Source organism: Hyperoodon ampullatus (genome assembly GCF_949752795.1).
Source record: "Hyperoodon ampullatus genome assembly, chromosome: 13".
Lineage (NCBI taxonomy): Eukaryota > Metazoa > Chordata > Mammalia > Artiodactyla > Ziphiidae > Hyperoodon > Hyperoodon ampullatus.
The window spans coordinates 71,333,130-71,360,050 of record NC_136926.1 but is presented as its reverse complement, the minus strand read 5'-3'; the positions used below and the strand labels follow the sequence as shown (position 1 = coordinate 71,360,050).

General features: G+C 36.2%; 1 protein-coding gene across 1 annotated transcript in view; it reads left to right on the top strand.

The window, feature by feature from the left end:
- The first annotated feature begins 303 nt into the window (after positions 1-303).
- Positions 304-26,921, top strand: part of TCF4 (transcription factor 4) — a 358,643-nt gene continuing 332,025 nt past the window's right edge. The window contains exons 1-2 of the mRNA XM_079717032.1: positions 304-390; positions 2,050-2,122. Coding sequence (XP_079573158.1) covers positions 319-390; positions 2,050-2,122 — 145 coding nt within the window. The 5' untranslated portion in view covers positions 304-318. The remainder of the gene's footprint in view (positions 391-2,049; positions 2,123-26,921) is intronic.

Below are 26,921 nucleotides of genomic sequence, written 5' to 3'. Positions count from 1 at the left end.
CGGATTTGGTTTTATAGTGGATGTTACCAGTTTTGATCGTCTCTTTGGAAATACAATATCAATAGCAGTTTTTTTATTTTTTTTGTTTTTTTTGTTTTTGCTATTGCTGCCTATTCCTTCTTAAAAAAAAAAACCAAACAACAAAAAACAACTCTCCTGTCCCTCCCTCCTTTCTACCTTATTCCCATCCGCCCTCACATCCCTACCCCACAACCCCCCCAGTCTCCAAAAATCCGATTGTGTTTTCTCCAAGGATTGGGACTGGATTTTCTGATTGCGGTTATTTCCATGTTTCTAGGTTTGTGTGATTTTGCTAAAATGCATCACCAACAGCGAATGGCTGCCTTAGGGACGGACAAAGAGCTGAGTGATTTACTGGATTTCAGTGCGGTAAGAAAGAACGGTGGAAACTAACAACAGCTGTGAAACAAAACAAAACAAAACAAAAAACCCAAACACTTTGAGCTAGAAACCAGTAATAATCTAAAGGACAGGAATAATTTTTAATTGGCTGAGTCCTTGGTAAACATGAAGGTCTTTTTGATAAGTTTTTAACTACAATTTTTGGGTGTGATGGACGATTCAGGCTTTTTTTTCCAGAGTCTTAATTACTTGCTTTTGAATTCCCTGCCCACCGAACCCCCCAAATAATGGAGTCTCACTCCAATGGAAGGGAAAAACAGACACCCCTAAAACTGTAAACCACCCCTAAACTTGGCCTTAGCTGAACACTGAGAGTACTGATACTTTGTGCACTACTCATTTTATTTATTTATTTTTTCTGAAAATGGAAAAGAGAAAATAGGAGACCCCAGTTGTCTCAAAGTTTTAAACGGATGATGCTTTGGATTAGTAGGACCTGTAGTCCTCCTAATTACATCTTTTCCTGGGATTCTGAAAACTCGTGTGCATATGCTGAGCATACATTCTTTAGAACCCTTTAGACGGTCTTTGTAAATCTCGGAGTCGTGAGATCAGCACAAAACAGAACTTACACACTTGTGGAGTTTTACGACGGAACTTGGTCCTTCTCCATCCCTTTGCTTCCCTTCCCCATACCAAGTCCCTAACATGTCAGGGGAATTAATTCATTTTTAATGCCAGATGAGTTTGGTGTAAGATGCATTTGCAAAGCAAAATAAAAAGAATCCACAAAACACACAAATAAAATCCAAACCGCCTTCTAAGTGGGGCTCTTTCATGTTGCTGCTGCTGCTGCCGCTGCCGCTACTGCTGCTATTGCTGCTGCTGCTGCTTCTCTTCTAGACCTTTTGGAGAAATGGCTTTCGGAAGTTTTGCCAGGAAACGTAGCCCTAGGCAGCTTTGTAGCCCCCTTTCTGCTTGCTGCACTTTCTCCATTCGTTCCTTTGCTTTTTGCAGGCTCTGACTCAGGGAAGGTGCGCATTATCCACTAGATACGTCGAAGAAGAGGGAAACCAATTAGGGTCGAAATAAATGCTGGAGAGAGAGAGAGTGAAAGAGAGAGAGAGTGAGAGAGAGAGAGAGAGAGAGAGAGAAACAGAGAAAGAGAGGGAGAGAGAGTCTTGCTTCAAATTGCTCTCATGTTAGGGACGAAATGAGAATTTAGTGCAGGTGGCACTTTTATTTTTATTTGGGTTCACATATGACAGGCAAATCCTATACGGGATGGAAATGGACATTGCCACGTTTATGGCCAAGGTTTTCAATATAAAACAAGCAACTTTCTTCTCCTTTGTAAAACTAGTGTTTTCTAGAGAGCTTGCTGCCCTCCAAACTGAATCTTGTTCACATTATGGGGACTCTGTTGGTTTAAAACGTAGTCCTGCCTAGTTCTGGCGATCTAATGAACCTGAGGAAAAAGAAAACAGTGGTAAAGGTTGGGGCGGGGGGAGAGTGATTGGTAATGTTGTGCCTGTTTTAGTTTTAAGTTGGATGGTGATGTATTTTACTAAAATGAACCCTTAGCATAAACTGTATATTATATAGTGAGAGTATGAAAGATCTTTGATGAACTCTGAAAGCACAAATGTCTTCTTTTCAACAGTAATATTTCTTTGTTTCTTTTAGATGTTTTCACCTCCTGTGAGCAGTGGGAAAAATGGACCAACTTCTTTGGCGAGTGGACATTTTACTGGCTCAAGTATGTAAATTCTTTTCTTAGTGTGTAGTTAAATGTTCTTAGCTGTTTATTCACTCATGGTATATTTTTGGCTCTGTTGAAGTGTTCTGAAAAAGTCATTGAAATTTTAGCCTGTAATGATATGGTTATTTCATTATCCATTAGTAGTATAACTTAGGCAAAAACATTATCTTTTGCAAAATTAAAAGTAGGTTTTTAAAAAAAAAATCAAGGAAACTGTCTCAGAATTCATCACTTACTTTAAAAGCAGTTTTCTGATACAGTTGTAATCAAACACATGAAGATAAGGCAGTGTTAACATGGGGGAATAAATTAATGTTTCCTTATTTGAAAATAGAGGGAAAAATCTAACTTTCATGAAAAGGGCAAATCCCTTGTAAATAATATCAATTTTATTGGGTACTATGTATAATTAACCCTTTTAAAGAAATGAGCACTTAATTTTGCAGATGAATGCTGCGTAGTAAACCATAGCTGTAAATAGAGAGACTCTTGCTAATCTGAGAGCTAAATATGAATTCATTTATATTTAAAATATCCTTCTTGGTGCTTTAGCTTTTTTTTTTTTTAAGAATTTACTTGTGCAATGAATTTGTCTATATTTAAAGTTGCAAATTTGGAAGGACTTTTACATTTTATAAATGAAAGGTCTTTGGCTGATGCTTTAAAAAGACGTTAGCGCTATTCACAAAGGAATCTGTGTGTGCAGTGATTATCTGGTATCTAAGGAGAAGTTTTAATAGGGAACTCTCTGAAGGTCTCTTATTAAAAGTGAAAACTGAAAATATGCTATTCGTTTAAAATGTATTTTTTTTGTCTAGTGAATTTCATATCAGAAGGAGGCATACATTGCTGTCCTTTAGGTTCAAGGCTTAAATCCATTTATGCTTGTTAAACAGCTGTAGTATTTTAGGAGTTCTGGCAGTGGTACATAACAGGACATTAGACAGAGTCCTGTTCTTAAGTCAGACTGGTAAATGTTGACATCGTTTAGCTGTGAGATACCAGTGGAATTGTCTGTTAGCTATTGAAGATAATTTCACATCTCTTAATATTCATTTGGTGTTGTAGCAGTGAAAGAAATCTGTTCATCTTTGTGATTTGTATAATTGGTATTTTTTAAAATAAAATTAATGGCATTTAAAAGTTGCTCATTTCCAAATAAGTTACTTCTCCTTTTGCTGGCCCCCATAAGTCGAAGGGATTTTTTTTATCTCTATAACTTGATTTGTGAAATATGAGATGCCTCCTACAGTTATATTTTATCTTTTATTTTGGGGGGTCCACTTTGATTAAAAGGGCTACTGACCATATGTTTGTGTTTTACTGTCCTGGACCCTGTTATAATTTTCATTTGGGACTTAATATTTTTTTGTTGTTGTATTTGTATTGTATCTTCCAAATTTCTGTATCGTGTTCTCTATACAACTTTGAAGGAAAGATGAGTACAAGTATCTCTTGTAGGCAGATTAATTTTTCATGTTAGACAGTATCAAAACAGTTGCTAACTTTATCTCTGACAGTAACTTTCTTCATGATTTTCCTTAAGAAAATGTGTATTCAGTTGAAATCTGAAAGTAGATTATGTCAGAAAGGCTCAGAGATAGACTGCTTTCAGAGTCAGTGCAAAAATACTCTTTTGTACTTTGTAAAAATTGACACATTTGGAATAATTAAGTATATCAGCTTAGGTATAGTTTAATAAAGTAAGGTGATTTAGAAGCATGAAATTGTGTTACATTTAAAAAGATAACTGTGCATCTGGTCCCTTTTCTATGTTCACATTTAAATGAAGTCCTTGCTATGATGTTTAAGTGTTTACAGAGTGTAGGCTGAATAAGTATGAATATGTATTAATGCATTTTGGTAAATGGTCATATACTGAAACTTACACAGTTCTTAAGACAGTATATCTGTGTATGTAAACCTAGACAGAGACTTCATCCTTAGTGAGACGTGTTGTGATATTTCCAATGAATATGCTGTGATTATTTTTAAGGTGTTAAACTTTAAGTGACGTCGTACCAGAGGTGTAGTTTTCAGGCCCAAATGTTTACTTGTAAAGGTAAAAAGTGTAGTGCCGATTTTGTTCTCGCTGCTGGATTGAAAATGCAGGGTATTCATCCAATGCAGTATGATGGGGACTATAATATACACGGTACAGATTGGAGTGTTGATTTTTCTCATCTGTCCAAGACACAGTTAAGTGGCTTTGTTTCCACTCAGTAACAAAGATAAGTCCCTTTTAAAGCATAACAAATTAAAAAAAACAATGAGGAAAACTGCATTTTGCTCCTGGATGGATGAACTAGGAAACTTTGGACTGAGAAATAATTTTCTAAATGTACATCAGGTTAATATCCATTGTCCCAAGGGTGCTCAGATGTCACTTCCATGGGTAGCTTTGAAACTTGGGTCCAGAGAAAAAAGATCCAAAGTATAAGTGAACTGTTCATATTGGAAAAACCAGCTCTGTTTTTTCAAAGTGAGGCATGGTGGTGTTTCATGCTTAAAGTTCTCAGTAGCTGTGGATTCCATTCATATAGGACGCTCCTTCGTGATTTGCAATGTGAGAATTAAAAAAAGTGTGGCCATATTGCCTTTAATCTTTCATTTCACAAACATGGTTTTTCCTACCACCTTAAGAAATGGTGAGGCTGCTAGGGAGAATGGAATGTAACCTGAGCTACAGCCTGACATTCCCAGGGAGCATTTTTCACATGAAAGGCTTTTGTCAACCCAGGAAAGGACCAGCAGTTTTTGTTTGATGTTTGCAGGTGTTCAGCAGAGAGCACTAAAACAATTCAGCCATGATAGTTCAGAGCTTGGATGACCTTAACGGGGAGAATTGGTGGGCCCTGGAATTATTTTTAAGAAATATTTGAAACCTATATGGTGACTTATATAAAGGGATTTCAGATCCATTATATCATTGATCTTAAAACTAGCTAAAAGCATCCACATGCCTGGATGATTGGAAAATTATTCTCATTAAAAAGTAGGATGACAAAGTTACCAGAAGAAAAAAAAAATTCACCTCGCGTCTATAATTTATTGATGAAAAGGGGTTTAATTTTCTAATATAACAACACTACAGTTTCTTTGGTTACCTTTGACTCTTTTATGAGCAAAAGATAAACATACTAGCTTTGGCATCTTTTACAAAGTAGTTTTAAAGTTGGGGCTCTAAAATTATCCATACTCAACAACAGTCCTGGTCACATCTGTTACATGTATTTACAGTTAGTCTGTGACGGATCCTACAGCTTCCTCCCTTAGTTTAAAAGTTGAGCCTTTCCCCCCCCCGTAACTTTAGTTTTACTTAGGTGTTCAGCATTTGTTAAAGGTGCCAAATGGATGGGTGTTTTAACAATTAAGAGCAGCAGTAAAACACACCACATCCCTGTCATGGTCATTTTTGGAAGAGAAAAAACATTTCTTGACATTCACACAAATTATTTCACTGATACCCACATGACACATCAGTTTGGTAAATTCAGTAAGAAAAAATAAATCGATCCAATGGGTAGTTTTGTATCAGAGAAAATTCAAATGGTCAGCATCCTGAATTAATTTCCATCCGTACAGTTTGAGTTCATGGTTATGGCGTGATAAAACAAATGGTCTCCCTTAAAGGTATTTGTGGAGTACACTTATTTAATTGTGTGTGTGTGTGTGTGTGTGTGTCTGTGTGTGTGTTAAACAGCCTTACTATTATAGTGCAGTTCATAATGGTTGTATGGCTTTTGTAAAATGCAGAATAATTTAACAGTTTACAAAATAAGCAAAATGTCATTAAACCCATTCTGTTAGAATCATAGAATTTGGGGGATCGAACCCCTTAGAAAGACAGCCCAGTGCCTTCATTGTACAAAGAAAACTGAGGCCCAAGTTAAGAGGTTCTAAACTATGCCTTTATTTGCTAATCTAAAAAACAAGTTTTGATTTGCTAATTCTGTATGGCCCTGCAAATCCTTTTATTGGAGTAATATTGGTTTCACTACTATGTTTTTCTAAATTTGTATTGCGTAATAGGGTATCAGGATTTGTGTGCTGATCTTTGTGCCTACAAATTCTTCTAAGTGTGCATGTGCCCTTTGAATGCTTTTTAAGGTTTGGAGCTGAATTTTGGATTGTTGATCATTCTCTTTTGCCTGATCTGGCCTGTGACTATTTGCAAGATGTTAGATTGAATAACAGGGGTGGATGGGCATGACAGTGACAGAATTAAAGTGCTTCTTACTATGCCAAGTGGTGTGCTGTGCACTTCATATCCTTGTATTTTTTAATCCTCACAAGAACCCAGTGAGATGCCAGGATTACCATGCTCAATTTATAAATGAGGAAACTGAGATTCAGAGATGGTAAACTACTTACTCTCAAGGCAGCCAGAATGAATCAGGTTCTAAACCCAGGTCTGCCTGGTCTGCCTAGCTCAGTGTCTTTTCAGACACACACACACACACACACACACACACACACACACACACACAGAGTCAGATATAGCTTATTTTTTCAATATCTTATAGGCTTAAGGATATATTATTGAGGCTTGGTGTGCAATACTGTTCCCGATCTTTAGAGTAGATAAACATTTTAAAAAAATATGTTTAAGATAATGATATAAACCATGTCCATTATTTTTCCTGCTTTCTTACCCAAACTAGGCTTCTAGTTTATGTTGGATTTCAATGTGACTTAGTATCTCTCTCATATTTTTATTATTTTTTTAACAAGGAAAATATAGTAGGTAGTTTCAGAGTTGTGTTTTGGTTCTATTGTAAATTGACAGTCTGCTTGGGTACCAGTGAAAATATTTTGTTTTCAATTATTTTAATGTACCTAGTCAAACCAAAAGTTGAGGTAACCAAGCTTGCTCTGTTAATATCTAAAAAAAAAAAAAAAAAAAAAAATGAAGGTTTCCTATCTTTTAACTGTAAAAAAAAGTTTTGCAGTTCCTTGTTAAATCTTTGAAACTTAATATTCAAGAACAAAAACCCTGAATTCTATCTGCATCACTAAAATAAGCAGTTTTGAAATTTTGATATGTCTGTTACCAGACATGTGCTTAAAATGTTACATTTTCTAAATTCAGAAGGAAGAAGCAGTACTCTATTTGACATTGACTTAAGTAAATAAAATGCATTAAACAAGCTTAGGGATCCAAGATCTGTTGAGCCTGAAATGCTTAACATTTTTGACAGCATCAGCAAATTATCTTTACCCTACTATTGTAATGAGGAAATCACTTAAATAACAGATGAACAGCTAAGTCACATAAACATATATAATAGAACTATGTAATGAAAGTTTATGCTGTTAATTGCTCGAATCTGTCTTAAATGCTTAGAATCATGGAGCAGTAAAGACTGTCATATAAACAGTTTTGTTTTGAGCTTAAAATTATTCCTTTTTGCTTTCATCTGCTATGATAAACAAAGTAATTTTGGAAGCTTTACAGATCAAACATTTACTCCTAATGGTAAACTACATTTTATATTGGAAGTTTGCAGCCTCGTCCAAGGCAGAGAGTTGAGTCTTGGTGGCCCCAGGCTGCAACGTTTAGTATTATGATGCTATTTAGATCTGTTCCCATAAGCCAAGATAACAGATCTGAAGTTGTCTAATAAGGAACATGGTGTGTTTTGAAAAGTTCTTCAGTTTACAAGTCTTGAACCAAAATGTTCTTGGCCAGACCTTTAGAACTTATACCTATATGTTGGGTAAGTCAGATTTTGCACAAAGCATCCAAATGAAGCTAGGTAGGAACAGAAAAAAAATCCCTTCCTTCCTTATTTTCTGTCTTTTATGAGCTATTTTTTTATGACCAGGTGTTCTTCCAAGTTAATTAGATGGTGCTGAGTATTAGAGAAAGTAAAGTAAAGCACATCAAAGTTATTTTTTTAAAGGTTTTATTTATTTTTGTTACCGGTTTCTTATTACTCTGAATAAAGTTTTCAAAATTGACCGCCAAGTTTACAAGCTTACACACGGGTTATCCATTTTCTAAATCTGTGGTCCCACTTAGACTCAGCAATGATGTAGGCACATGAGGTTTAGGTGGGTACTTTTCAACCATATGTCTCTTAATGCTTATGAGAGATGTAAGAGAAATAACAGTTTAATCTTTAGAGAAGATTGGTTGACACTTTCTATAAATTTTACATATATATATATATTTTAAATCAGGCTCAAAGGAATAGCAAAAGTGTTGAAAAAGGTTGTCATATTTGCTTTCATTTCAACAATAAAGGCCCAGTTAATCAGCATATCAGATACCCAGGTGTGTTTAGAATCAGTTTATAGGGATGAACTTCAGGGCTGTAAGAAAGTATTCTATTTAAAGGTGCAGCCACTCGATTGTTCAAATGGCTGCTTTTGTACTTTTGTGTGACAATTAACATTTAATGAATGACTTTCTAAACTGCCATTGGTGGTAATTACTATATGAGGTTTATTAACTGCAATCCATTGTTGGATGTGCCTGTATTGATCTGTTTTGCAAACAACCCTTCACACGTTCAGCAGTATTTGTACATTACTTTTTAAAGAACCTGTTTCGTTTGCTGACATTGATATTGCCCCTAAAATTTTTAGCTGACAAATGCCTCTTCAATCAGAATGATTTTTAATTAAATTAAAAATTCATTGTCTTTTCAGCTATAAAAATTTTGCCCTTCTATCCTCAGGGAATCCCAAAGAAACCACACAAGACTGCCTTTCAAGTAAAGGATTTATAGAAATGTAGACTTACCAGGAGACTTTAGAGATGTTCTCTGATTTTTTTGGTTAAAGAGCTAAGGTTTGGGAGGGTTAAATGTCTTTTGCCCAAATCATACAGTTGGTTATGGGCTATAATAGGACACAAATACAGATGTCCTGACCTGCTGCTCAGGGACCCCATGCTGCTTTTAATTAAGGTTTGGACTCAATCCGTTGGTACCAACTGTATGTTTCTTAAGAGGAGGAAAACTTGTATAATCTTCCATTTCTGAAAAATAATAAAAGTTCAGATCGTGAGAGATGGACAACGTAATCCAGCTCACTTGTCATCACGTGCTCTAATTTGGCTAAGGCAGTTGACGAATAACTGTTAAAATGTATTGTGTTATTAAAAATAACAAAGTAAGACCCCTGATTAAATATCAGGGCTGTAATTTAATCTTGGGGGTTCTGGTGCTGTTCATAAGCCATTTGGTTTTTTTCTGTAACAGATGACGTCAAAATACAGCTTGATTGAATTATGACCCTGGGTTACAGGAGCACCTGCTTGTGCCTCTTGACTTCATAGCATGTCAGCATTTCCATTACTAATTTTTTTTTTCTCTGACATTTTTAAGTTCGAATAGTTAAACGAGACTGATGATTGGCATATAAACTTTCAGCCTTCTGGGAAAAGACTATTTTCCCAATAAAACAGAGAAGGTGGTGACAAAGCCCCATTACAGAATACCTTTTAGAATGTTCTTCCTTGCTTTAATCTTCCATTAATTTAAACATTCCCTTTTGGGGTACTTAGCTGAATTGCAAGGCATCCAAATGGAAAGTTTTGTATCTAAAATCTCCCAAGCCAAGACTTAACTACAGGGCATTTCGAGGACTTTTAAACTAGGGAAAGACCTACCTTCTGTGAAGGAAGATGTTGAAATGATAGCTCTGGACACTCCAGTTTTCATCTTGTGTAAAATGCTGAAGAGCAAGATGAAAAACACGCACATTTGCATATCTTGTCAGTAATTACTTTTATATCCACTTAAGATGAGTAAAAATTGATAATGAATGGTTTAGAAAGGTCTATTTATTTATATCATTATCTGGAGACTCATAGCATAGCTTCAATTTAGCCCCTCGGGTTTTAATATGTAGCCAGTGGAGATGGGATGTTGGTTGTGTCTATCTAGCCAGTTATTTTTTATCTACCTATCATAATTCTTATTGATGGTTCATCTAATATATATTTTTAGTACATGCTATGTACACATCCCCTGCATTAGCAATTATGGCACTCAGAGTGCTTTGTGGGAGCAAGGTCCTGCCCTGAGAGGGCATGTATTTTGACAGGAAAGAATAGAAATGTACATGTTTAATTAATACTTAGTGTCCAGAAGACAAGTGTCATGAACATTGTGGGAGTTTAGATAAAGAAAAACTTATTTCTTGCTGGGGGAGATTAATAATGAAGGTTTCATGGGCAAATCGACTCTGATTCTTGAAAGAGGAGGAGGATTTTGACATGGGGGCCTTGGGACGGAGCATTTTATATCAAGATCACTGTGAACCAGGCACAGAGGAAGGCCACTGCAAAGGGTGGATGAAAGAGAGCAGGTTCCTCAGCTCGGCAGTGGACTCAGTTATGGTCTAGGCACCCCAATAACCTCCAGGCACACATTCCTGTCTTGGGTGCCTTTTTTTTTTTTTTTTTTTTTTCCTTTTCTGGTTTTGGGATTTCCCTTTGAGGTAATCCAGTTCCTTCCCAAAATATATGTTTTTAATGGTAGTGGCAGGGTGGAAATCAAGATTTAGGTGTTCCCAGTTCCAAACTCTTCCTATTGTATCATTCAGCAGTGGAAATTTTAAGCTAATTTGGAGAAAATGATTTATTTAACTGAATTCTGGCAATCTAGATTCTTTTGCCATGTTTGCTGTTAAATAGCTGTTTCATATTGGCAAAGTGAATAAAATGTGTCATACTGACATCACACATAGGAAAAATACGTAAATACCACCCTCTCCTTGAGTATTGGTTAGTTCACACTACCATGTCTTTCCCTCTGTGACCTCCTACTGTTTCAGTGATTCCAGTTTCCAGTTGAAGCCAACAATTCAAGTTCTAGTTGGAATTGGCATAGGAAGAATTTATTAATGAATGTTTGCTACAGAATAGAAACAAGATTTTTATGACAAAGGGAATATTCTAGACCCTTTTACCCATTTTTTTTAAAAAATGTCAGTTTCGAACCTGTGTTTTCCCCAAACTTTTTCTTCACTTTCGAACATAAAGGATTCATATTGGGAATATTTTGCAACCCTTCACCTTTAAACTCAGAGAGAAAACATTTTGGTCATCAGGTGGTAATCATGTTTCAAGATTTAATCTACAATTTCATACATGACCCAGTTTTGCAATTTTGAAAAGGAAGACCGAACAATGTCTATTTCAATCCTTGTTCAAATAATCATTATTTGTTGGGTGCCTTCTAGAACTTCATTGTCTAACTAGAATCCCAAACTATGGAATGCTTTTCTGTTCTTTTGTTGGCACTGTGATTCTTCATTTAGTTTCTTTTAGCTGCAAGGTTGATTTTCTTTTGACATCTAATTTCCCCCATTTTGTTGACCTCTTATTATTCTTCAATTTATCTTTCCAGCCCATGTGGAACTATTTCTTTTTTACATGGGTGTACGTTTTGTAGTGTCCCACTTTAATCCCTAGTAATTTTGGTAGAGTTGGATAAAGTGAGAAATACTCCATAATTACTTTAAGCAATTAATTTTACTTAAAAAATTCATTATTGTTGATGAAGGCTTGGTTGTTTAAAGAATGTTGAAAGCTTCAGAAAAGTGAAAGGGATGAATGTACATAGTGGTGTTTTTTTTCATTGTGAATATGTTTCACCGGAATAACAAGAGAATTATTAAGAATTATTAACTTTCATGTGCTCACTTGTTCATTCATTCATTCATTCATTTAATAAATGTTTTTTGAGAGTCAAGATTCAAATTGCAGTGCTGGGTATTATGGTGATATAAAGAAGAAAAAATTTCAAGGCCAGCATTGCAGTTGGCATAGGATACTGCTGTCATTGGGTACAGGCTCTACATTGATTCAGTAAGACAGTGCTTTTCGAATAAGTGATGTCAAAGTGTGGAAGTAGACTTCTTCCAAAGATGCTTTTTAAATATAACTATAGACTTTACAGTTTTAGCTGAAACATTGAAATCCTGTGTGTGTACTTCTACATGAGTATAAAGGAGGGAGAATGAACTTGAATGATTATGGAATTTGGACCTTGAAGAGTATTGTTATGATGTACTCTCAAATTTGGTACCAAAGACTTTTTGGGAGGCAATGACAATTATGCCCCATATGTTTCTGTTGGGTTTTTTTGGGGGGATCAGAAATTAAAATATCAGATTTGTAGATAGTGCCCATTTATTTCAAGGGCACTAGATATTTCTTTTTGTTGTTGTTCCCACACTTGAATATTTTTAATATTTATTTAAAAATTCATATGCAGGAAGTTATTCATTTACTTTCAGAATTTTGTATTGAGTATCCACCACGTATCAGGTAGTATGCTGGGTGCTAGAAATAAAATGATGAACAAAACAGACGCGGTTCTGCATTGGCTAAATGTAGGAGACATACATTCACTGAATAACCAACCAGAGAAATGTCAGCCTCTATGTTGAGAGGTGTGAGGGGTTAGACGAGTTTGCAATAGGGTATCTGACCACACAGTCAGGAGAACCTTCCCTGAAGCTGGCACACCTGACTGAGGTCTGAGGGGGAGGGGGAGGGAAGTGGGCTGGGTGTCAGCAGGGCATGGTGTTTGGGGAGGGGCTAGAGCTTGGTTGGAGCTGAGGCTGGGGAGAGGGAAGGTAGGGGCCAGATCATGCCAGGCTGCGAGGCAGGGAGACTGTGCAATTTCCTCCCACCAGATTTGTGCCTGGGAACACTCTGACTGCAGCCTGGAAAACACAGCTCAAGGGTAGTCAGGGTGGGTGGCCCGAACCAGCGGTGAGACTTTTGCGGAAACCCAGCTGAGAGATGGGGCTGCTGGGAGAGCTTTCACAGTGGCATTTGCATGTGTGTGTTTGTGTGCGTGTGCGTGTGTGTGTGTGTGTGTGTGAGAGAGAGAGAGAGAGAGAAAGAGAGAAACTTTCTATAACTTGAATACTTGAAAATTGACTATACTTTATATCTTCTAACAGTAACCGTGAGACCTCGTTCAGCTACTGTGTGCTGTCGACTGCCTGTTTTGCACCCAAACGCCACAGAAGTGCTTTTTATTTTCTGAGAAAAGCGGAAGATCGATTTTGCAATTCTGTTGTGAGAGGGTGCAGACGTGGGAGTGGGAGAAAGGCAAAAGGGACTCTGCTTTCTTATCTAATGGTCTTCAGTAATTATGCACTATTTAGGCTTCCTCTAGCTTATGTTCTAATTACCAGTAAACATTCTGATGGTTCAGTTCAACCTGTGGAATTGAGTCCATCACACACCTGGGATCAGGTATCAGCACATCCCCACGCTGTTGCTGAGCATCTTTGGTGAACTTTAGGAAGGTGGTAGGATTTGTACGGTACTCCGTCTGAGATGGAAACGCTGTTTACCTGATTCTGTTTTGCCTGAGGTGGCCATGGGGGAAAGTTATATGGTAACTTTTGATGAGCCACAAAATCAAGCCTTTCGCTTTGACACCTCCCAGTGAATAGCCCTGCTTCGCCTTTCACTCTGACCATCTAGCTCCTTCTCTGCCCCGCTCACTCCATTTTCTCACGAATCTTATGGTTTGCTCTTGGGAGTCCCCTCTCAACCCACTACGTTTGTTAGTCCATTTTAGTTAGGAAAACTGTCACCATTCTTGCGGTATACTTACTGTTCAAGTTGAAGAAAAAAAGAGGTTTTTTCCCTCCTTCTCTCTCCCTTGCCATCTTTGCTTCGGCCAGCTAGTTAGAGCGTTGGGGGAATGCCATGGGTATGGGCTGGATCCTGATAGCCACGCCAGTTAGTGATTCTTGGCCCCGTGACCCAAAAGCTCTGCATGTGCTTCATCAGAAGGGTGCTGAAAGGAGCGAGGTCTAGAACCGTCTCTGCTGAGCTGAAAAGCCCTTAACACACGTGCCTTGTGCTGGTGAGTTAGTAGGTGATGCTGATGCAAGTGGACAGCATCCACGTGTTGTTCCTGCCTTCTGGAGAACTCCTTCAGCATCCAGGCATGCACTGGTAACTCTCCGTTAAAAATATCAAACAAAATGCAGTTACCTTCCTTTTGGGGTGTGGAGGACACGCAGGGTGCTCCCACAGTTATCTGTGGTGCTTTATTTTTTTGGAAAGAAAAAACATGGTAGAATGTTACGGTTGACACCTCAGTGCTCGAAATATTTCATAATAGAAACAAAACAAAAGCCTAAGAAACCAAACACATACTCTTCCTCTCATTCACACTCCCTACTGACTGGTCCTCTTTCTTGGGCTCCTTTATAACAAGAGTTTTGTTGACTTGGCTGCACTGGTGGCTTCTGTATCCCTTCCTTCCATATGCTTTTTATAAGTCTCACCCCAACCAAATATTCCAAAACATATTTTATCTTGTGATGTCTGATACCTACAAAATAATACATGTAGCATATATGAATTATGAAGCTAAATGATGGAGTGAAGACCAGGGGACCCACCACTCACTGTCAAAACTAGAGCATCATCAGAACCATCTGGGTTTCTTCCTTATCCGCATTCCCCCGTCTTTCTTGCCAGAGGTAAATATTCTCTTCTTTCTTCCTTTCTTTTTTTTTTCCACTTGATGGAGGATTATAAACATGGTATCATTCCTATGTTGTATTGTGCTACTTGCTTTTTACACTTGGCATTGTGTGTTTCAGATTTCTCCATGTTGCTGTGTGTGGCATTAGTTCATTTTCACTGCTGGTGAATATGCCTCAACTTACTTACGTATTTTCTAGTTAATGAACCTTTGGATTGATTCCCTTTTTTTTGAGACTACACACTTTCCTAGCACCTCTTGACGCACTCTTGATCATCTCTTTTGATTCCTGTAGATGTCTAAGAGTCAAATTTCTGGGTTGTAGAGTTACGCCAATTTTCCAAATGAAAAGATAGTGCCGAATTGTTTTCCAAAGTTGTTACCAATTTACACTCCTACCCACAGCATAAAAGGTTACTATAGATGCCTATTGTTGTCCACCTTTGGTGCTCTCAGATTTCTTCATTGTATCAATCTAGTGGGTGTACAATATAAAATGTATCTCACTGTGGTCTTAACTTGCATTTCACTGATGATTGATGAGATTAAACATCTTTCTCTGTATTTATTTATCATTCATGTTTCTTCTATAGAATCTCCCCTCCTCAGTTTTCTATTGAGTCTGTTTTCTTTTTAAATTTAAACTTTTTACTGCTTTGTGGATGTTCTTGGTATATATGTGGATAATAATTTTCTCAGTCACACATGCTGCAAATACTTTCCCTTTTTTTTTTATGACGTGTCTTTTTACCCTCCCTGTGGTATCTTTTGGTGAGCACAAGGCCTTAAATTTAATGTAGTCTTTTTTTTTTCCCTTTACCTTTTCATGTTTCGTGTCATGGTTGGAATATCCATGTCTACCTCAAGGTCATAAAGATATTCTCTTATATGTTTCTTCTGGAAAGCATTTTGTAGTTTTGACATCCGCATTTAAGTTTTTAATACAGTTGGGATTGATTTTGTAGAGTGGGAAGTAGGGGTTCAATTCCGCGTTTTCTTAAATATCTTGATATACATTTGTTCTAGAATCATTTATTGAAAAGTCCATACACTTTCCGCAGGCATCCACAGTGCTATTTCTGCAGTATTGTAAGTTTCTGTATTTGTAAGGGTCTTTCATTCTGAGTACTTTTTGTGTTTTTTTTTTTGTTTTTTTTTGCGGTACGCGGGCCTCTGACTGTTGTGGCCTCTCCCGTTGCGGAGCACAGGCTCCGGATGCGCAGGCTCAGCGGCCATGGCTCACGGAGCCAGCCACTCCGCGGCATGTGAGATCTTCCCGGACCGGGTCACGAACCCGTGTCCCCTGCATCGGCAGGCGGACTCTCAACCACTGCGCCACCAGGGAAGCCCCTGAGTCCTTTTTTTCTGATCCATTGGTCAGTTTGTCTACCCATGCCTCAGTGCCATATTATAGTAAGTTTCATACCACATTTTGGTATATGGTAGGTAAGGTCCGTCCTCTTCTTCTCATCCCATTTGTACATCTTACTTTTAGCTATGTTTTTCCACAGAAGTTTAAAACTAAGTTTGCTAAGGTCTTTCATAAGCCTTTTAGGGATTTTATTGAAGTTGCATGGGATCTGATGATCAATTTGGGAAAAAATTAATATATCTTTAATAATGATTATCTCCACTCATTTATCTCTCCAATTCTTTAGATCTTCTTTGATATCTCAAAGTTTTATAATTTTTTTTTTTTTTTTTTTTTTTGTGGTACGCGGGCCTCTCACTGTTGTGGCCTCTCCCATTGCGGAGCACAGGCTCAGCAGCCATGGCTCACGGGCCTAGCCGCTCTGCAGCATGTGGGATCTTCCCAGACCGGGGCATGAACCCGTGTCCCCTGCATCAGCAGGCGGACTCTCAACCACTGCGCCACCAGGGAAGCCCTATAATTTTTTTCATGAGGTTGTGTATATCTTTTGATGACTTTTTCTTAGGTACCTTATTTTTGTTACTATTGATAATGGTATTTTCTTTTAAATTAAATAGTCAAATTGTTTGTTCCTGATATATATATATATATATATATATATATATATATAAATGTAATTGATTTTTGTATAGTGATTTCATATTCAGCCATGTTGCTAAATTATCTTATTAATTTTATTAATTTTAAATTGTCTTTGTGCTTTCATTAGAGTTTTTCTTATAGGTAGTCATATCGTGTGAATAATGACAGTTCTGTTGTTTTTCCTTTCAAACCCCTTTCAAATAGATATATCTGTTTGTTTGTTTTTTTCTTTTCTTGTCTTGCTCTGTGCTACCTAGGACCTCAAGACATTCTTAAACAGAAACAGCAATACTGGGTATCCTTGTCTTTTCCCTGATTTTCACCATTGATGATGGTAGTTATTTCATTAAGGAACTTTCCTTCTATACATATCTTGCTAAGAGTTTTACTGTGAGTGCTATTGAGTTTTATCAGCTTTTTCTACATATATTTATTTTTTAAAAGATTTTTTTAAAGTATTGTTTTTAAACTTAAAAAAATTATTTATTTATTTATTTAGGGCTGCGTTGGGTCTTCATTGCTGTGCGTGGGCTTTCTCTAGTTGCGGTGAGCGGGGGTTACTCTTCATTGCGGTGCGCGGGCTTCTCATTGCGGTGGCTTCTCTTGTTGCAGAGCACGAGCTGTAGGCACGCGGGCTCAGTAGTTGTGGCTTGTGGGCTCTAGAGCGCAGGCTCAGTAGTTGTGGCACACGGGCTTAGTTGCTCCGCGGCATGTGGGATCTTCCCGGACCAGGGCTCGAACCCGTGTCCCCTGTATTGACAGGCTGATTCTTAACCACTGTACCACCAGGGAAGACCCCTCTACATATATTCAAATTATGATTTAAAAAATCTCTTTAATCTGTTAATGTTGTGAGTGACATTTATATTTTTCCCTATGGTAAACTCCCCTTGGATTTTTGGGATTGATTGTGATTGATGTATTTTTATTACTCTTTAAAAAATAATATCCTGGACTCAGTTTTCTAATATTTTCTTTAGTATCTTGCATCTATGTTTCTAACTAAGATTGATATATAATATTTCTTCTCTTACCATCCTTATCTGGTTTTGGCTCCAAGGTTACACTGACCTGTAAAATGAATAGAAGAGTATTTCCATTCTATCATCTCTCATCACAAGAGTGTGTATAAATCTCAAATAATCTGTTCCTTGAAATTAGGTAAAACTTGTCTGTATAACAGTCTGAGCCTCCAGTGAGATGATTTTAAAGCACTGATACAATGTTTTAAATATTAAAATATTGAGAATGAGAATTTTACTTTCTTTTTAGTTTTAATTCGTTTTAAAATTACATATATGAACAAAATTACATATATGATAGATATAATATTTCACGTTTCATATAAAATTCTGAGCTGATTACCATAAAGTTGTTCATGGTATTCTCTTGTTAGCTTTCTAATCTCTGCTGATTCTATAATTAAGTTTCATTTTTTATTCCTGGTTTTATTTATGTTTTCCTTGATCAAGATCACTGGATGTTTTTCTCATGTATTAGTCTTTACAAAAAGAAACAACTTTTGACTTTGGGGATTATTTTTGTGTGTGTGTGTTTTCCTACTTTGTTAATTTTTAATCTTTATTATTGCCACCTTTCTGTTTGTTTTGGGTTTATTCTGATTTTTTTCTAACTTCCTAAGTTGACCACTTAGCTCGTTAAGTTGTTATCATTTATTTTGTTACTGTAAAAACTTAAGGCTATAAAATGCCCTTTAAGTACTGCTGTCACTGTATTCAGCGGTTTTAATATGTAACGTGTTCATTATATTTTATTTGTAAGTATTTAAAATTTTCCAATATGATTTTCTTCTTTGACCCTTGCAATATTTATTGATGCCTTGAAAATTTTACAAATGAATGTTATTTATCTTTTTATTATTGACTTTGAATGTAATTTAATTGTTGTCAGAGAACTGTTCTATGTGACAACAGTTCTTTGTTTCTTGTGAGACTTGCTTTATTGTCAGTTTTAATTAATCAGTTTTCATAAATGTTCCATTGTGTGCTTGGGAAGATTGTGTATTCTTTTATTATTGAGTTGAAGGATTTATGGGTCCAGAAATTTAAGCTTGTTAATTGTGCCTTAAAATCATCTATACCTTTACCAGAGTTTTTTTTGTCGGCCTGACATTTTGTCATTGAGAGAAGTGGATTGAAATAATCCTCTATTATGGTGACTTTGCAGATTTCTCCCTGTGTTTCTGTTTTGGCTTTATACATATTGAAATTGTTTGTATTCAAGTTTAGAATGACTAGGTCTTCATGGTTAATTAAACTCTTTATCCACTTTATATGTGGTCATTCTCTTTCTACTATTTTGTCTTAAAGTCTATTTGGTCTGTTACTAGTATAGTTATCTCACTTTCTTTTTGTCTAATATTTGTCTAGTGTATCTACTTTTAACTTTTTATTTTCAACCCATCTAAGTTGGTTTGTTTTAAGTCTGCCAGCTACAGCTGGATTTTAATTTAATCTAATCAGATATCAAATTGTTTAAGTCCATTTACATTTTTTTTGTACTTTGGGTTAGGCCTCTTACATAGACTACACTGTGAATATGGCTCTTGGAACTGTGTGACATAGTAGCTCTGTGATTAATGTCATCTAAATTTTAAATTTCTATTTGTATTGCTTCTTATACACTTTTTTTCCCTCTTATTCCTTTTAAAGTAATTAGTTAAGGTTTCATTTGTTTTTTACTTTATTCTACCCTCCCATTGTATGGAATTTATTTCTGTTCTTTTAGTGATTACCTTTAGATTTTACTATGTATAGTTATCTGACAAAGTCTGAAGTTTGTCTATAGTATTAACTCCCCTTTGAAACAATTTTAGCACCATAGAATCCTGTTCCTTACATCACTGTCCTACCTACAAGAGTATTGTTGTTTGGAGCTTTAAAATATTTTCTACAAATTAGATATTATTATTATCTAAACATTATAGACAGTGTTTAGATTTACTAGTTTACTAATATTTTTTTGCTCAATATTTTCTGGCTTTGACCTTTATGGGATCATTTTCATATTTGGTGAAGTATATCCTTTAGAAGTTTTTTGGTATAGGAATGTTGGAGCTCAACTCTTGTATTTTTTAATCCAAAATGTCCTTATCTTTGTTATTGAAAGATAATTTTTCAGGGCACAAAATTCCAGGTTGACATTGATTTTTTTTCTCATTACTCTGATGATTTTATTCTACTGTCTTCTGAATTCCATTGTGGCTCATTAGAAGTCTGCTGTCCATCCAATTGCCATTCCTTTTTAGACAGCTGTCTTTTCCCATGGCTTTCCTTTTTCATCTTGGTAATTAGGAATTTAGCAATATTATTTCATTAAACCTCTTAGCAACTTTTGAGAAAATATTAGTTTATTTTTGTTGGAAATTCAATGTATATGGCTTCTCTATACCACATTCTCATGTTTTTTGTTTGTTTGGTCGGTTTTCTGCCTCTGTTTTGCTGGTTGCTCTTCTTCTGCATGAACTGTAAATTGAGTCCCTCGGGAATCTTACCTGGGCCTTCATTTCCTTTTCTGCTGAGAGGCAGTGTGGCACAGTGCCTCAATCTGGAATCAGATTGCGTGGTTATCGTCTAGTTATTAGCAGTGTGACCTTGTTTCCGTATTGTAGAGTGGGTAGAAATATGATTGTTGGGAAAATTCAGTACGGTAATACTTGCCATGCACTTGACCCATGTCCAATATATAGTAGTCAGTCAATGTACGTTTACTTTTATTCCCATGTATATTTTTTCCCTAAGTCATCTTTGTTTCTAAGATATCAGCTCTCATATATATTGCTCCAGTATCATTTGTGTTTTTCAGTGTCAGTTTGTAGAGCCAGCTGTTTATTTTATTTGATTTCCCCTTTTCCCTTAATATACACCTGTCCTACCTCTGCATCTTAGGAATGGCACTACCATGCACCTAGTTGATTAAATGAGATCAGAACATCTTGGCCTCTTTCTTTCTCTTACTTTCTCCCCATCTAATCATCTAATCATCATGGAGTTCTGCTCTCCACCTCCACTTTTACCAGTTGAAATGAAGGACTGAAAGACCATCATTTCTTGTCTGGCTCCTATTCTAGGAACCTCCTAACTACATTTCCACTTCTTCCTTGTTGAATCCATATTCCAAAGCAGCCAGGGTGAGTTTTTAGAAAATGTCAAACAGAGCATTTCATCTCCCATCTTCAGTATGTTACACTGTTATAAACACTTTCTGTGTTATAGAGTAACTTCCATACTCTTTAACATATCCTAGGTATCTGTCCAACCTCGTTTGGATCCTGTCTCCTATTGGTTACAGTATTTAAGCTACATTGGTCTTCTTTTAGGTGTTGGAGTCTGCCAAGCTTTTCCTTGATCCAGGGCCTTTGCACATGCTCTGGAGCACCTCTCCCCTCATTCTTTGCCTGGCTAACTCCATTCAGACTTTATCTGAAATGCCATTTTCTCAGAGAGGCTTTCTTTGATCTGCTAAACTAAGTTAAAATTTCTATTGATTCAATAAATACTAGATTTGATTAATAAATGATTCAATAATCATATATATATTTTAAAATTTGAATCTACTGATTAACAGGAATAATAGTTTTATGCGATCATGCTCATTTTAAGTTTATGCATAGTGTTGTCATTGGAAACCACTAAACTTTCCTTTTGTGTGCATTTATCAGATTTTCAGTCACATAAATTTCTGATGACCATAATAATTTTTTTCATTTTCACACATATTTTGCATGTAGATAAAATATCAGCCCAGATTAGGGATGGGAAAATTCACACTCACTGAGTACCATATGTCAGGCACTCTTATGTCACTATCTTATGTAAAGCCCTGAAACCAAATCACTGAGAAGAAAGTGTGACTCAGAGAATCCCTTGAGCATTGTCCAAGGCCATAGAGGTAGTGAGAGGGAAACCCTTGGTTTAGTCTAGGTGCTGGAACTATAAGAGGAGAGGTCATTCTGTATCTTCTGCCTTGTTTCTTCTCTTGGCAAACTTCTAACAAATTACTGTAGTGAGTAGAGGTCACAAAGTTCTTACACATATATCACCTCACATAATATGTACATCAGGTTCTGGAGGGGGCATGCTATTTTTGACATTTCATTATGGATCAAGCTTTTTATTCACTAACTCTTTTATTCCCCTCAGTACCCCTCTGAGGTCTTTGAGTGTACAGATGATAAAAGTTAAACAAAGAACAATTAAGTGAGTTCTCTGAGAAGTGACATAGTTGAATATTGAATTATTGATGAGTATTTTTTTACTATCTAGAGAAGAAGAAAACATAGAATCTTTTAGTTTCAATAGTTGTGTCTGTCTGTCTTCTGTCTGGTTGGCTGGCTATTCATTGCTATGTATCTAAGATTGGATATGTTTTAGAAAAAAATGTAACTAGCACAACTAGGCCTGGGTTTTATAGATATTATTCTTGGGAGAAGGCTGAGTTTATTTTTAAGTTAATTCTTTATAAAGAAAAGTATATACTACTTAAACGTTCAGTTAGTACTTAGTTAAGGCAAAGACCAAGAAGGTGGATCTGAAATTTGGGAAGCATCACTGGGTGAGTTGGATTCTTTGGGCCAAGTAGGGTGTCCTTGGCCAGACCAAAGAAGAGGACACGGGGGAGGGCTATATAAGTGCTGGTGAATTAATTTTTCTGTTCAGAGCTTTCCCACTGTCATTGTGGCTCTTGCCTCCTGTAATAAATATTTTGGTTTTTGGCAGGGCATTTTGGTTCGAATACACATTTTGACGTTTTGATTTTTTTAAAGCTAAAATTTAAATGAAAGCTCATATTCAGTCCATAGAGTATTCAGTCCCTTATGTTACGGATTTTACCTCTTACATGTGTAGCATCTAAAAAAGCAATTTTCCTTAAAGGAAGAAATCATTCTTTAGACCTAGAGAATAAACACATGTTTCTGAAACTAGAATGACATAGACTAGAGCAGGGGTCAGCAAATTTTTTTTGTAAGGGACTAGCTAATAAATATCAGCTTTGTGTGCCATATACTCTTTGCTGAAAGTGCTAAATTCTGCTGTTGTAACATGAAAGGAGCTGTGGGTAACAAGGAAACCATAGAGCATGACTACCTTCCAGTAAAACTTTATTTATAAAAACAGGCAGCAGCTGGATATTGGTGGGGGAGGGCATGGCTTGCAGACACTTGTCTAGAGAGGTGTATTTTAGGCCTACATGTAAGATAGGATGGGCTTCTACTCCCAGCCTTCTCCATTATTAGCTCTGTGATCTTGAACATCTCACTTTAAATCTCAGAGTAAATTTGTCCATTTGAAAAGTGGGACAGTCACATATATTCTTGTATGAGCGATATATGTTTTCTTTAGATTTTTATGTATTGGTATACATAATGATATCATAATAGTAAGCATGTATTACTTTTTGTAAACAGAACAAACTATTTAAAAATTAAAGCACAAGCTAAAAAGAAGAAAGTTGTCAAAAAGTCATCATTTGAGAGAATTTTGTAAGGAGTAGATCAGGTTCTTTGTAGAACTAGGATGGATGTAAATTGATCAGTAAATAAGTATTAGGTTTGAAAATCATTATGGGCAAAGACTGTGAACTTTGTGTCATACAGTACCTTCTTAGATACAGAGTCATTAACCGATAATTTTATAGTATTTTGTTCTTGTGAATTTTGTGTCATACAGTACCTTCTTAGATACAGAGTCATTAACTGATAATTTTTATGCTGTTTTGTTTATATATTCATTTATTGATTAATTTAGCAAACTTATTGACCCCTCACTATATGTGAGGGACTGTGTTGAATGCTTGAGGTAGTAAAAATGGTGATAAATAACATAGTTCTTGATTTCAAGGAGCTCACATTGAGAGAGATGAGCATCTACACAAAATATTATCCGACTGTATGATAAATTCTCCTTTAGAAGTGTGTATGTATAGGAACCACTAGGAAATCAGAATTGCTGGAGTAGAGATGAATGCCAAAGGATCTTCATCAAGACTGCCATGTCTGTTGGGCCTTGAAGGATGAGAGGGAAATCTCTAGACAGAAGGTCTGTGCATTTGTGAACTTTGCACATCACAGGTAGTTCTCTGAAACTAGAAATGGAGTATTGAGAGCACATGGGGCATGTGATGCTCAAGGTTTGGCCCCAGTCAGGGAGTGAAGGTGAGGGAATCTGAACATTTTTGGAGCTACAGAATGCTTTGGGAACCTGGTAAAAGATAGGACGCTTTTCCATAGGAAAATCATGTAGCATGAAATTTCAATATTTTGCATACAATTTTGAGACTAAGGATCTAGAGATCATGTTAGAACATTATGAACATTTCTTTGTGCTTCCCTTCTGGAAGAAGAAAGAGAGGTAACATACATTAATAGACAGATGCTTCATTGCCCTGCTTGATGGTGGCAGCAAATGCTCTCAATAAGCTTAAAGTTTTTTACTTCATTTCCTGAAGGATCTGGGAGTATATGAGATTGTGCTGAAACTTTTATAATTCCCTTGAAGAGATGGGTAAGCAGAATCAGACAAGACTTCTTATTGGTAATTATCCACACACCTCAGTCACCTAAGTGCTGAAGAGATGATATCACTTTCTGTAGAATTTCCTCATCTGGAAGATGGTGCTACTCATAGAACCCACCTCCTAGAGTTGTGAGGGTCGAATGAACCCGTCCAAGTACAGCCCCGAGCCCTGGGCTTACATACAATAAGAGCTCAATAAATGTTAGCAATTGTGAAACATCCGTGATTTCACTTATGGACGTTCAGAGATGGAGCGCCCACAAATACTTGAATTCCTTTATCGAACTTACGAATAGTCTTGCGTTATTGGCTGCATCAGCGTCTGTGTGGGCCCATGTATTTCCGGATCTTCATGGGTGGTTTCTTTGGAATAAAACTTCCTTACCTGAAATACCCTTCCTGGCCCTGACTCAGCTTCTCTCAGTGATAGGTTGCAGTACATATTTTCTGTATAAAATAGCGGCAAAGGTGGAGATACGTTAACTAATGAATATTATTATGTGCTTTTTTTTTTTCTTTTTACAGCTTCTAATATTCAGTGGGGAAATTTTCCTTGTTAAGAGACACTGACAAGGCCAGTTGGCCTAAAATTAGATCCAGCAGCTGTGTTTTGAATCAAGGCCCCACATGTGCACTTCACACTCTTTTCCCGCTGTGCTTGTCTGCTGCTTCATCTTGCTTCAGGGAGCAGCCTTTTTGGGTGAATTTGAACATCCATGTTTTTTCCTGGTACAACCAGAAAGGTGCTTCCACATAATCATGTGTCATGTTTATTTGCACTTATGGAATGGCAAAACCCAGAACAACAACAGGTTTATTTATTTATTATTATTATTATTTTTTACGAAACCACCCTCTAGCATAACTTTAACTCAGGCTATGTATGAAGATTTTAGCCTTCATCCCTCTCTGTACCCCCAAATCCTTCAATTATCAAAATAAAAGAGAATATGTATCCAAAATAAAACTTTGGAGCCAAAATCAAGGTACTAGGTCATTCTTACATTTAATTGCCACCCAAATCAACTCTTTTTTTTTCTTAAGAGAAACAAAAAATCCTGTGACTATTTTTATTTTTGATATCTAGAAATAATTTTGGTTTTGTTTTATCAGTTTATGTTTAGGAGTCAGTGTTAGCCAGTGTTAATTTTATAGGTCCCATTCCTTTTGTACTTCTTTGCCTTACTGTTTGGTTAATAAACATTTTTTAAAAAATATATTCATATACACAACATTATCGTGATTCGGTTTAAGTATCTGTGGTTATAAGTGCACTTCATTTCACCTAATTACGTTATTTAGTCATTTACACATTAGCAACGTACTACATATTCCACTTTTACAGGAACTTATTTTAATTATACCCACAGTTGTGCTCTGCTTTATTATATCCATAGATCAAGCTGAATAATAGCAGTCTTAAAAGCCATACGCTAAGAGTGATTATAGGTCATTAAGGCCAAATTAAGGTAACATTTCTGATGGCCACAGCGGAAGTCTGACTAACAATTACTTTTTTCTTTTGCTTTGGGGAACTCATTCTCTTTGGCTTTGATGTTGCTGGGCTCATCGTTGAATGCCTGGTGTTTGGCATGTGGTGTAGTTGCTTTGATGATGCTAATTTTTTTAAGGGGGAAATATATATGACACCTACTTTTTACTTATCCAGAAATCTCTATTCAGTGAATTTGCTGCCATCTTTCTCAAAACATTATGCTTCTTCTTTAGCCCTATCTCTTCCTACCTACCATTAAGAGTCAGGTGGGCAACCAATTCTCATAGTCTGGGAATAGGAATAGACTAGAATTCGTTTAAGTTACTTTAATGAATGATCTAAATAAAGCCTGGTCATGACCTTCCAAAGAGAAATCCCTTGGCTTTATCTCTTTCGATGGAAACTTTGCTTAAAAACAGTAACAACAATAACAATCTGGTTTTTAATGCATGAATATTTAATTCTTGTTTTGGTTGGCCTAAGATCGTGTATTAAGAAAGAAAAAAGGACATCCTTCAATTTCAGGCTTATCCATACACATTTTGTAACTTAAGAATGGGTGACTCTAATGTCAATTTTCTCTTTGAGAAATACTTAGGTTTAGTATGGGAATAAATAATTCTGGATTATTTTGTTGATATAGACATATAACTATAGAGGTCTATTTTAAATTATCTTTACTTGATTACCTTCCAGTTTTATAATCTGTGATTGAAATTAGTAAGGTTTAAATGGGAAAACTACACTCAAAATGTTCCAATTTAGACTTCAGTAGTAAGTCAGCTTTTTTGCTGGATTAATGAAGATTTTCCTATGTGTTCAGATTTGGAAGATATTGAGCAGTTACACAAACATGACTATGGTTGATATGGAACCTCTGCATTTTTGTTGGAAAATTATGTTTCTGCCAGCTCATATACTTTTAAAAATATTCCCATTTAAAGTGATAGTTCAGTCTGGACATGTCAGTGTAGAAATTGGCAATTTATCTTTTATGTAAAAAGGGTGAAAATAGGAATATACACATATTTTGCTGTACCTGCATTAAAAAAAACACAAGAAACAAAGTGGTTACCCGGGGATGGTTGAAAAGGGAGTAAAGAACAGCATGGTGGGGATGAGACTTCCAAATGTATAACTTTCTTATTACTTTGAGTCTTGAACCATGTACAGATATTTTCTCTAACTGTATTTAGATTTTTAAAGCACTAAACAAAAAAATTTGGTGACAGTTACAAGCATTTTAAAGATTGTTTTGTTCAGAATTCTA